At 31.6% G+C, this 13197-nt stretch overlaps 1 protein-coding gene across 2 annotated transcripts; it reads right to left on the bottom strand.

Moving 5' to 3' along the window:
- Positions 1–4122: 4122 nt before the first annotated feature.
- LOC118057475 (serine/threonine protein phosphatase 2A 55 kDa regulatory subunit B beta isoform) lies at positions 4123–12136 on the bottom strand. Of its 2 annotated transcripts, XM_035070066.2 has the most exons (14): positions 11910–12132; positions 11723–11826; positions 11470–11577; positions 11227–11346; positions 9103–9294; positions 8896–8987; positions 8661–8779; positions 7889–8012; positions 7658–7781; positions 7037–7105; positions 5664–5755; positions 5485–5562; positions 4657–4733; positions 4123–4571 (listed from the first exon to the last, which is right to left on the bottom strand). In XM_035070066.2, the coding sequence occupies exons 1-14, from the start codon at positions 12019–12021 to the stop codon at positions 4435–4437; spliced, it is 1548 nt and encodes a 515-aa protein (XP_034925957.1). In that variant the 5' UTR covers positions 12022–12132; the 3' UTR covers positions 4123–4434. The 2 variants fall into 2 exon arrangements, with proteins under 2 accessions (XP_034925957.1, XP_073261057.1); XM_073404956.1 differs by lacking the exons at positions 4123–4571; positions 4657–4733 and having other exon boundaries at positions 5485–5581; positions 11910–12136.
- Positions 12137–13197: the final 1061 nt, after the last annotated feature.

The following is a 13197-nucleotide window of genomic DNA, read 5'->3' as shown; positions in this document are numbered from 1 at the left end:
TTCTAATTTATTTTTTATATTGCCATTATTGTAAATTTTAATTATATTTGAATCAAAAAATTTATAGGAATTATAGCAATTAACAATAATACAATTATATGATAATAAATCTAAAGTTTTAAAAAAATCTAAAAAATGTTAGAAAAGAATCCAAAAAGTATAAATTAAAAAGGTCACATGATAAACTTGTTGTAAAATATTTTCAAGAAAAAAAAGATAGGTATTTTATAGGAAAAAATAAAAAGAAATAAACTTATTTGAAAGAAAATTTTGAAAACTGAACTTATTGGTCTAGCAAAATACCATAGAATTTATCGGTCATTTATGTTTAAAAAATGGACTTATTTATACTTTTCTTCTTTTAAATTATAAAGACTATATAGTTTAATTAACATCTTTATAATTATTAATATTAATATTAATACCCATTGATTTCTCTTGTTCTAGCATGCTGCTTGGGAGGTGAAACACAACCTATTTACAAATAAATATTGAAGATATAGATGCGTTCAACTTAATCCCTATGATAAAAGATTGAAAACAACTAATTTAAATATGTTTTCTAGTTTTTCATCACACAAAAAAATATTCAGAAGCTATTGAAAATTGATTTTTTTTTTATTTTCTATTAGAAAATATAAATTAAAAATAGAGTAGAAAAATGAGATTTTAAAATAGAAAGCATTTTTTTATTACTAAACACAGCCATAAAAGATAAAACCCCATTCTAATTATTTTGAGAGTGTGGTTGTAGACTTGTAGTTGTTTTTTAAAGTGTTTTTTATTTAAAAATATATTAAAATAATTTTTTTTTTATTTTTAAAAAAATTATTCTTGATATTAGCGCATCAAAATGATATAAAAATACTAAAAATATATTAATTTGAAGCAAAAAAAATAAAAAAATATATATTTTTTAAAATACAAAAATAAAAAAAATTTAAATTTAGTATTAAAAAAATAAAAGAGAGGAGATTTGAGGTGTGATCACCCCAAAAAACATATTTGCAGAAGAAAGACGGAGTTTGAAACTAAAATATTTATTAACTGGAACGTCTGCACCAAAACACCAACATCAACTGTTCCAACCCTTGAATGATTCAAATCACTCATGAGCCTTCGCTAGAATCCTAACATTTATTGTTATTGTTATTATTATTTAAAAAAATAATAATTAAGAGTGCTCAACCTTTCAGGATAACCCAGGAGAAGAAATGTTATTCATTAGAAAAATGTTCCTTTTGTCCCTGTGATTTTTTTATGTTTTGATTCTTCGATTTCTTTTTCTTTTTATGTGGTTCTTAGGCCTTGTTTATTTGTTGAAAATTATTTTTTTAAAAGTAAATTATTTTTCGATGTTTGGTGATGTAATAAAAAATAAGTTGGAAAAACAATTTCTAGTGTTTGGTTATGTCATGGAAAATAAATTAAAAAATAACTTATTAATATTTTATTTTTCTCAGGATTATTAAAATAATAAAAAACAAATCTTACAAATTAAAAAGTTGAATAAATATGAAATTGAAAAAAAATATAATTTCATAAATTATCTCAAATAAAATAAATAATAATCAAAATAATAGAGATCAAATCTAAAAAAAAAAAAATGAAGAAATTAAAATAATAATAATTAACATTCATAAATTATTTCAAATAAAATAAGTAACGATCAAAAGAATGAGGACCAAATTTGATAAATAAAAAATTTCAATAAAAAATGACAAGGAAAAAACAAATAATAATTATAAAAATAAGGACCAAAATTAATATAAAAATTTAAATTTTAAGAGATGAAATTGAAAAATAAATATTCAAAACAAAATATATATAACAATCAAAAGTTTGAGGAGCAAATTTGATATAATAAGCAAAACAAACATAGAAAAGCTTGGAAAATGCTTGTATATGGGGATCTCAATGGTATCGAGAAAATATTTCATTACTTGATTAATGCTTAGTTTAGTAAAACAAAATTTAATTTTAATGACTTGAAATAAATAGAGTTTCAAGGACTCAATTTCAAGCTTAAAAAATTTATAATCTTTTTTTTTTTTTACAAACATCAAGGATTGATTTTCACGATTATAAAAGAATTTAATGTCTTTTTTATTTCGTTCCCTCAACTTTTTATTTGGCAAGGGAAATTCTCGATGCTTGATTTTGCCAAATATAACAAAATTTGACTAATTTAGAACAATCAAGTGCAAAGGGATCAAAATTAAAACTAAAACAAATATAAAAAATAAGGTAGATTGGCAAGGCAAAATGGCTGGTGTGTGCAACACATGCCCTAGAGAGTGGGGGAATCCTATTGTACTCTGGTGGCATGTGCAACTTTCCTCACGGCCAAATGCTAGCATCCAAGGTGGTGTTGGAAAACGGTAAGCTGAGCTCTTCCTGTTGGTCCAGTGCATGTTGACAAAGGAGTGGCGATAAGCCTTAATCGATTTTTTCTTCTCTCTCCTCTTTTCTCTCTCATCTCCTCGGAATTCATGTCAACTTTGAAAGGTGTCTTGCCATTTTATTTTTATATTAAATTTGGTTCTTATTTTTTCAATAGCTATTTGTTTTGTTTTGAATCTTTTTTTGAATCGATTTTATTTTTTAATTTCATTCCTCAACATTTAGTGTCATTTAGTTTTTATATCAAATTTAATTTTTCATTCTTTTGATTGCTATTTGTTTTGTATTATTTTCTCAATTGATTTTTTTTTAATTTCAAACCTCGATATTTGGATTAATTAATTTTTATGTTAAAATTGGTCATCATTCTTTTTGTTATTATTTGTTTTTTTATTGATTTTTTTCAATTTCATCCCTCAATATTTGGTTAATTGAGAATTTGGCTATATGATTTTTTGAATGTCTTTTATGAGGTAATCTCGATCTCATGACTTAAGTCTTGGGTTTGGAAAATTAGTCCAAGTTGACTATGATCTTTTTTTAAGGTTATTTTTTAAACGGATTTTTTTTTCAATTACTTCCGTCAACGTTGAGTTGGAATTGGATTTTGTAATTTTTTTCGATCTACTTTCTATGAGGTCATCCCTATCTCATGACCAAGTAATGAGGATTTTTTTTTTTGTTAATTGATTATTTTTTTAATTTCATCATTTTTCATTGAACTATTTATGAATTAGATTTCATAAATTTTTTTCTTGTTTTCTATTAAGTCATCTTAGTCTCACGACTTAAGTTGCGTGTTTAATAAGCTAACCCGAGGTAATTTGAGATAATTTTTTTTCTCATTTTTTTAATTGATTTGTTTTTAATTTTGTTCAACATTGAATTGATTAGAAATTAAATATTATAATTTTTTTCGATTTACTTTCTACATGAATATTATGATCTCATGAACTAAAAACACGTGTTGATAGGTTGACCAGTGTTTACTCAGGGAATTTTTTTTTTAAAATAATTAAATATTTTTTAATTTAATTTTATCTTTTAATATTTTATCTATTGTTGTATGTGTGTATATTAAAGATGTATTTTTTTAAAAAAAAATTGAATATTTTTTAATTTAATTCTATCTTTTAATATTTGGTGTGTGAGCAAGTATATGTATTAAAGATGTATTTTTTTGATGCTATCTTATTAAATTCCATTTAATTATAATTTTGTTATCAAGCAAGATTTTAGAAATCATTTCAGAATATTGGCAGGCATTGATTTCATGTATGTCATCATGATTTTACTTCGGTATATTTATTAACTTACTGAGCTCAATCAAATATATAACTCTAACTCGAACAGCAGCTTTTTTTTCTTTCTAAACAATATGCTAATAGAGACTGAATATTTGGCACGGACCACGGCATAGCTTATCACCAATCTAGTGCTAACCAAGAGATTCCCTGTATCTAGAATACGATTTCCTCGTCAGAACTAAAAGACAATAGCTCAACTGATCTCCCAATAACTGGCGTATAGCTGCATGCCACGCTACTTCCAACCCCATCGGAACAGGCTTGGCTCTCTATAGCAGCGGACGCCGGAGTTTTGCCATCTTTCCTCCTCCCCAAACTCACAAAAGAAAAGATTAACATGTTCTCCAAAAATCACCATGCACATATCAGTTGCCACAATCTACTTTTCAAGGTAAGAAAAAAGAAATGAAAAGAAAAGAAGAAGAGAGCAGCAGTCTTCGATATTATGGCACAAAATACATACAACGGGCAACGAGTGCAGCCTAATATTTGACAAGTCGAAGTTTCCATCTAAAGACTAAAGCACTACCTTAGATGAGAGTGGGGACTTCTCTAGCTGACATGGAGAACTGTAGTGAAGCCATTTGATTTCCAGCTTTGTCTGGGTTCTTTATCCATGATGAGAAGTTTGTGCACATTCTTGAAATCTTTTTCCTTTACAATTGCATGGACAGCAGCAGGTAAAATCTGTGGCATTATGATTCTTTTGAGGAGCGAATATACACTAGGCATGATACATGAGCAAGCTATTTCCTGAAGCACAGGCAATGAAGTTTGTTGTTGGATGCCATGCCAGATGAAGCAGCTTGGAGCTTAAGTTACAGGAAAATTCATTGCTGCCTGAGCGGTAATTTTCATGTCCTACATAGTCAACTGAAAGATTAGACATGCATGAATCCGATACCAAACCAGAGCAAAAAAGCTTAAAAATAGAGATAATGACAACCTTGCCGGTAAAATCCACGTGCCATGTTGCTTAAGGATGATCTCCTTGGCCTTGAAGTGGAATGGAGTATTGATCTCCTGTTGTGGATTTTTTTAGAAAAGAAAAAGGTAAAATCTTCTGCATGCTCTCTGGTACTCCCAGTTGTCAAGCCATCAGCAAAAGCAAGCATTTACAGGAAACAAGAAACTCTAGCACTGCAATGATAATCACTACAGACACTGGCATTTAACTGAAGACATTGTTTGTATGACGAGTTTCATGTTTAAATGAAATACCATCCCATACCTTAATGGTGCACTGTACACTAATACAGACTAGAGAAAGCAGTTATTCTAGGGGACTTTCATAATCAGGGAACTTTGACTAATCAAATCCAAGAGTAGATTCATGAGGACAATCTAGCAATTAAAAGAAGCCTATGACCCCCCCCCCCCCCACCCTTTCTTTTTACTGCAATCAGTCATCTAGATACAATTAATGGCTCATACATTGAATTCCCAAAAGTCGATCTCAAAATTCTGTCCAGTATTCACGGTCACATTTACTAGGATGCAGCAATTTATTTCTAGAAAACTCAAGGACATGTGAGCAACAGAAAGATTATATAAGAATTCGAATTGATCAAAATGGAATGTATTAATTGTGAAAACAAACTATCTTCTCAACTCTTTCATCACTTAATTCTACACACATAGTATGCAAACCAAATCGGCCCCCATAATACTTTGTATTAGTAGGGTAACATGTGCTGCTCCTTTCAGGTAACTTGGCCAAGAGTTCAAATAAACCATTTAAGAAAATTTTTTTCAAGAAGAGACAAGAACCAACCTGTTTGGATTTTTGCTAGCTTCTATTGTAATCCCTTCTTCATTTCCAACACCATGTGAAAATATACGTAAATTATTGCTAAGAAAACACACAAGATCTGTCACTTAAAGTGCAATGTACATGTGTTAACTAAGGCCAAGACTTAAACATGTTACTGGAGTACGAGGTCTCGGGCAAACCTGTAAGATCCAGTTGCAAAATGAAGTCCATCTCCACTGATGCAGCACTCAAATTTATCGAATATGGAGTCATCATTATATAAATCACTTAACTGCAAGACACAAAGCCAATCAGCTATAAGTTGACATCCCAATTTGTGTAAAGCATTTTACACAGGATACTAGCAAATACAATATAACCTATAGCTGGATTTAATGACTAATCACTTATTTCTTCCACTTTGAAAGTCAAGCGGACACCAACAATCCTTCTTTCAAAAGCATCAAGAACTATCATCAATTAAAGATTATGAGAACTTCAGCATTGAGAAGCTTTCTGCTCTGTATTTCAGTTGGACCACTTTGTCCTATCAATTAAAAGTAAGCCAAAAGAAGCTCTTGCCTATTCCCCTGAATCTCTAAAGATACATAATCATTTCAAAAGACTTTCACCTATTTTTCTACATTACTAAACAGTCTACTTTTTCACTGTTAAAGAAATCCAGAGGAGCCTATTCTCTTATGCAGAACTGGCTCTTTAATCAATCATTTGATGGAGAAATAACTTTTCAGAAGCCTTTCACATATCATTCTTATGGATGAAGTATCATTCTACTTCAATATAACAAGCTGCTTTTACATCGCTGACCTAAACCAGAAGAACATAAATTGGATAAATTTTCCATTTAATGACTCCAAGACCATTTAAAAAGGGAAGCATAACATGCACTAGTACATGGTTTTTATTTAATTGAATATCATACATCCATATATAGCTTCATGTAATCTGTTTATAACAGCAGCATGTAAAATTAACAGATTGAGGAGAGACTGTAGAACTACTTTTGAACGTATTAAAGGCTCATAAATTAAAAGGCCATAATTTTGTTAAGATAATAATTACTGAACCAAAAGAGACAAGATGATCATGGTAATAACCACTCGACCTGCCGGAATCGAACCAGCGACCTAGAGGAATCAGCCCTCTGCTCTCGCCACTGAGCTAAGGTCGAAATTTGAGTAAAATCTTTTCTGTGCTTACAGTGCAAGCAAGTGATATTTTAAAATCAATAGGAAATACAATAAAAATATTTCTTTTAAGCAGAAAACTGGAATAAAAAAGAGCTGTCCTTCATTTGAGCTCATGATAAGCAAAAAACAGTGACACCAGCTCACTAATCTTTGGCCAGGTAATGTGGTTGATAATCTATTGGAAGGGTATGAATATAAACTGTTTAAAGTGATTAATCAGTTCCACAAATACTAGGCTCTCTATTATTGATGCAAACACCACTGTAAAGGTAAAGAATAAAGAAAAATGATCTACATTATTGAACATAAATATCCATAGAGCTATGTTCCTCAACAAGGGAGTTAATAGTGAATGCTCTTACCTTAGGGCGCAGGTGCTCATGGATCTTGAATACAGCAACCGGTGATGAATCCATTCGCATATCCCACAGCTATAGAAAAAAATGAAAGCATCAGTTGCTACAGAGAAACAGAGATATATGCACCACTATCAAATTGAAATACACTTTAATGCCAGATGAGAGTTACATATGAGTTTTTTCATCCAATAAACTAAAACAACTAAATAGCGCAAAACTAAACTAAACACTAACGATTTCATACCAGAAAATGACAAACTTATGTGGCCCAAAACCCATACAAAAGGACATAAATTATTCAACTAGTAAAGACACTGAGACATGCCTTTTGCTTTAAAAGGGAAGTTTCAAAGCTAGGATAGAAGTCAGATAAATATAAAATGTTTTCAGTGATTGCTTCCTGAATTTCCAAATGACAGTAGCTACAGAGTTAATTGCATAATACCTATGCTTGAAGCCATTGTTACATCACTACTTCTTTATATGCCACCATAAACTAAGTTATGACATATATAAGCTTTTTAATCATTGTGTCCTCCCTAATTAGTGGATGGGAGAATCAATATAAAGAAATATAACTGAATCAAATGAGTTTAAGAATTCAAAAAATCTTGTGCGGAAAACCTTTAAATTCATGTAATCGCGAGTTAAGATGTGCTGCCCATCGTAAGTGAACTTCATGTCAGAGATAGATGCAATGAGCTCTGTAAAGAATGATTTTGACCCACGACATTCTGCATCTTGTAATCTGCGTAGTAAAAATCCACATGACATCACAGAATTTTTTTCAAATTTATACCAGATTTACTAATAAATAAGCTTCAGTGGTGAAACAGATAAATGAACTAAGCTCACATTCTTGCACTATGATCACATATTGCTGACTGACGCATGTCAACTAGACGAGTAAATCCTCTTGAGCTGCTGTATGCTAGCAGATTACAATGAATTGGGTGGAATTCAGCCACTGTAATGACCTCTGAACAAAATTTTTAACACTTCAATTAGGAAAGGTCATTAATGGAGATGATTGGGACTTGAATAAAGTAGCAGAATGGACCTAAAATGATCTTGTAGTTTTTTCCCTTTATAAATTAAGTGGTAGTCAAGAAGGGAAAATTCCATGGAATAAGTCTCAAACTGCAGAGCCTAAGCAGCATATTTCAATACTGTTGTTGATTGGTTGCAACAAGTGATATTAGCTAATTCAACTACGTATTTCCAGTTAGAAAGTTTCTCTGATACATCTTACAGAAATCACTATCATTTCTCATCAAAATTCATTGCGAAGTCGATGTAATGTAACTTCAGGTAATATGCCAGAGAAACTAATGAGAATAGGTAGGCAAATAACAGGAAAGATGGAAAATCTAAATTTCACCAGGCAGAGTCCTTGAAATCCACAAGAGGTGCTTTATATAGGCACCGAGAAACCCTAAGTCCTAATAAAAACAGGCAAAAGAATACTGATGAAACAAAAAAATGCCAAATAGATAATTTTTAAATTATGATAAATCACAAAATTAAAAAATAGAAAGATGAAAAATTTTCTTTCACTGCATTAGAAATGTACGAGCCTACAAGGTGACAATTTGACTACATTACATAAATGATTCAGAAAGTTTACCGGTTAGATCCTCCATGTTTAATGGTTTCATGTCAATGATATTGAAACACTGGTCACTGATCTCAAGGTTCCATAAGTTTATGCGAAGGTCGTCTGAGGAAATAAATGTCTCACCATCACTGTACAGAGATCATGAACATCATAAAAGAAGCAGAAAACCTGTGCATTATGAAGAATGTAGAAGGTATCACATCGCATGTTGTATACAAGACAAGGATGCCCTTTAAAACTTTACCTATTATTTGAGATCGAGTTGATATTAAAATCATGAGCATGAGCATACACCTTCCGACAATTTGCACGAGTGGCTTCTTCAGTATGGGTGATCTAATTTACCCAACAAACAAGTAAACAATCCCACATCCTTGGCAAATTCATGCAGCGAACAAAAACAGTATCATGAAGAATCTGGGATATTTTAACGTTAGCCACATGTGCATACCTTGGTTTGCACTTCTTGAGATGACAAAGTGTCCTTAGCTATCTTCTCTGCCCAGTCGAGATTATAACCATTAGTGGTAGGTGGTTTGTCTAGCTCACTCATGAAACTTCCTTCACCCAAAAGATCATTTTCTGAGCACACAACTGAATGATGCTCCATTTCTCTTACCTTTTTCACTTTTTTTTCCCTGACCTAGACTCAAGAATCACACAAGTTAACTGTAAACCTCGCCAGAATACTGTATCAGAGTGTCAAATGCATATAAAAATGTAGAGAGAATCTAGGATTCCATTAATAGTGATTGCCATTCAAAATTTTGAGCAAAATGAAAGAGGCAACATGCAATTTCATTTTAAGGCACTTGGTTCAGCAACACAAATCTAATTGCATTCGCCTCTTCTCCAAGAATTACCAATCAAGGAGGCAAGAAAAATGAACACGGCTGCAAATTCATCTCCCATCTCTCAGCAAACACAAACTAAAAATGAAATGTTGAATGATAAATAACCCAACCAATTATATAGGGTACACAAGAATGAAAGTCTAGGACCAGAGCAATTTGATCTTCCTCTAAGGACCTCTTTGGAAAAAAGAAAAGGTGATGTATGGAACCTTTCAAACAGGAGACTGCCACATATAGCAAAACGAAGGATTCGTGCAAAACATCTGGGTAACTAGGCCGTTTAATTGGAGCAAGAATGAAATGCCAATGATCATTAGTAACTGCCTTAATGCAAAAAATCCTAATAGTTTCCAAAAAATGCCCATGCATGACCGAGAAAAATAGTTTCCAAATAATTGTCTCCAAACTTTAACCAAATTAAATTAAAATACCATCACCTATTAAGAAAGAGACAAGCAGAAAAAATCCTCCAAGTATACAAAGAGAAGGTCAGCAAAATATTCTACGATTGAGGGAATGTGCAGATCCCAAAACAAATAGTAGTCCACCAGGCCTTTAGACAGGAACATTGGTAAGACATCCCCCATCTTTCCATACTTTGGAATCAATTGTCATGTAAAAATCTACCAACATAAACACATAAAGAAAGCGACTTCAGAAGTGTGAGAGCTTTCAAGGAAGATACCCTTCCATTGTATGATGTAGAGGTCCATTGTATGATGTAGAGGAGAAATAATCAAAACCATGAAAATCATCTTCCTCCATTATGTTTCATCAACCCTCGTGCTGTAAGTATCAGGTTCATAGATATTCAAACAAGATCAGAGCACCCAATCTTTAAGGTTTCTCTAAAATGACAATCCACACTTTCCAGTGGAAGAAAAGTTTGATGTGGACTCACTACTCAGAAATGTCAAAAGAACAAAAACAAGAAGAATACAACACCAAACAAGCTGAAGATCTTTCTACCAGGACAAAGATCTTTCCCCCTACCCAGCTAACAAGTTGAGATATTTCTCTGCAACAGACAATTACATATCCTTCCTTCTCTCTGTGAAAGAATTTTTTTGTCTCTCCATTCATATCTTGATTCAACCCAGAGATTGCTGGTATATTCCAAATTTGCATTGACTTGGCAGCTATAGTCAACTTTCCTAGTACTTTGGTTGGTCACCATCAGATCTCCATTACAAAGGGACTGATGCAATATATGATCCAAAAGAACTTGACTAATGACAACTTTCATCAAAGAAAATTATATGTCTGAAGAAACAAAAACTTTCCACCATGACTTGACGTATGCAGCGTGTGACACAGCAAAAATCCACCACCACACGTCTCCATAATAAACAGTCAATTCGTTGCAAATGATTTTTCCTCATACAGTCCTGTTGTGTCAAAGTGAAGGAATTTCATAGCCCTTCGTTTTCCCTCAATTTCAAGCCTCACAAACTGGTAACTTAAAATGCTCTACCTCAAATTTTTTTCCTACATCATCATGAATGAAAAAAAAAAATCTAGCAAGTGACCAAACAACCATCAGTCATCACACAAGCAGCAGTAATCCATTATAAATTTCAACAGCTACATCACCAACCATAGAAAACCTAAGCGAATCCATGCGGTAAATTCTTTCAATGGCAACAATGAACAATCATTTGATCTAATCTTAGCGTAAAATTGACTACTAGTGATCATGAGTAAGAAGAGTGTATTCATACCTTCCATAATTTAATTGTCTTATCATTGGTTGAAAGGATAAACAGTGATCCATTGGAAGTGGAACACCATTTTACTCTATTAATCTTCTCCTCAATTTCCATACTCTTCAAGTAATCAAACTAACGAAACACAGACACAACACGATCAGCATTTATAACAAACTTAAAAGAGCAAAAATGCACGCAACACATAACCAAAAAAAGAAGAAGAAGGCATACAACTAAATCATAGGATGTCAATACCTCGGGTTCATGACTCTGAAACTCTGTCTTGTACTGATATTCTGGATGTGTTGTAAAGGCGCAATCCAACCGCTCCAGCTCGTTTCGGTTAAGGAAAGAATTCGGAGTCTAATTAAGGGTAAAACGATGATCAGATTCAGCTCAATTTTTTTATCCATCCTAAACAAAAAGAAGAAAAAATAGAAAAGCCAAAATCATCTATCTAGCTGGTTTTACTGAACACATTTATTTACTAAGAAAAAAAAATCCTGACATGTTTGCCATGTTTTGCTTGGAAAATTACAACACGACCACCCCGATCTCCAACAGCTAGGTAATCACCGCTCTTCTCGAATCCAATGGAGGATACAACATCAACTGCAAGACAAGAAAGAATCAAGCGTTGAACAGAACAGAGACATCAGAGTCAGAAAATTAAAAGGAAATGGGTAAGAGCTAACCATCTTGAAGGTCTTCACCGGGAGTTGTTTCACCGAAGACTTGAGAGAACTTCCAGTCTAGTGGAGGAGGAGGAGTAAGAGTGGAAAAGGAGTCTCTGGAGCTGGAACTCATGTTTTCTTCCTCAGCTGCCGCGGCTGAACACTTCAATTTTTATTTTTTTTTGGTTGCAACGAAGTTCTAGGACGAGAGATTCTGATTCTGACATGCTTGCTGACCTCAGCTTTCTTTTTATTATCCTTTCGGATTTCCCGGAATTATTATTATTATTATTATTTTATGTGTTTGTTTTGTTACGTTGGATACAAGGCTACTTGGGATGAATTGCGAGTTAATTATCAAAATTTTATGATTAAATATATATTTAATATGTTAAATCAGATTAAAAATTTAAAATTAATAAAATCAGATTTAACTCATACAAAATCAATAAAATTGATTCGACTTTATAAATTTATGATATAAATTAAATCATGTCTAAATTTAGCTTTAAGATGTATGTTGATTTATTTTACGAGATTGAACATATCTTTCAAGCAGTATATTGGATAAATATGAAATTTTACAGGAAAATATTAGATACATGAAAATATATTCTGGTAAATTTTCAGGTCAAATGGAGATAGGTAACATAATATTTCAGATGATCAAAATTAGTACACTAATATTGTTAAATATGTTAAACAAGACCTTCATGTACTATTTGAGACATATCTAGAGTTACCAGTGAAATTTTACTTCGATTAAAGTTGGGATAGAAACTAAACATCTGAAACTTTCCAACTATATATCGTAAGCCCAAAAATTGATTCAAACGAGAGAGAACGACATGCTTTAAATTGGAAGAGAACGACATATTTGAAATCAAGACTCAAATCTACCAATAACATGCAAAAATTGAAGATTCAGGCTACATAGAGGAATTTTAACATGAAGACTTTTTTTAATATTCTATTTTATTTATTTATTTATTTTTAATATTTATTTTTAATTTGATTTTTTTTCTAGCATATTATACATTGTTTAGGAGTTTATTTCATTATTGAATTTATGTTAGTTAATTACTAATTTAAACTTGTTAGCTTGCAACCTAAAAGGGATCTATGAAGACTTATTATGATGGAAACAACCAGGTTGTCACTAGATTTATATGTGCTTTCTATTTTTTAATGATTTTCCCGTATTGAAAAATTTTGTTATGAGAATTTTTATTTTTTCATGTTATTAATTTATTGATTAATATTATCTATCTCTTTTATTTTATTTAGATTATTCATTGATTATAATATT

The sequence above is a fragment of the Populus alba genome, chromosome 15 (assembly GCF_005239225.2).
Source record: "Populus alba chromosome 15, ASM523922v2, whole genome shotgun sequence".
Taxonomy (NCBI): domain Eukaryota; kingdom Viridiplantae; phylum Streptophyta; class Magnoliopsida; order Malpighiales; family Salicaceae; genus Populus; species Populus alba.
The sequence above is the reverse complement of the archived record's forward strand: the minus strand, read 5'-3'. Positions and strand labels throughout refer to the sequence as shown.

Bases quoted from the DNA above. Each gene is read 5' to 3' on its own strand.
- LOC118057475 (XM_035070066.2), bottom strand. From the start codon at position 12,021: ATGAGTTCCAGCTCCAGAGACTCCTTTTCCACTCTTACTCCTCCTCCT. The intron at 8,988-9,102 runs GTATGCACATGT...TGGGTAAATTAG, and splicing joins CTCAAGAAGTGCAAACCAAG to ATCACCCATACTGAAGAAGC. The intron at 8,780-8,895 runs GTAAAGTTTTAA...ATCTCTGTACAG, and splicing joins AACTCGATCTCAAATAATAG to TGATGGTGAGACATTTATTT.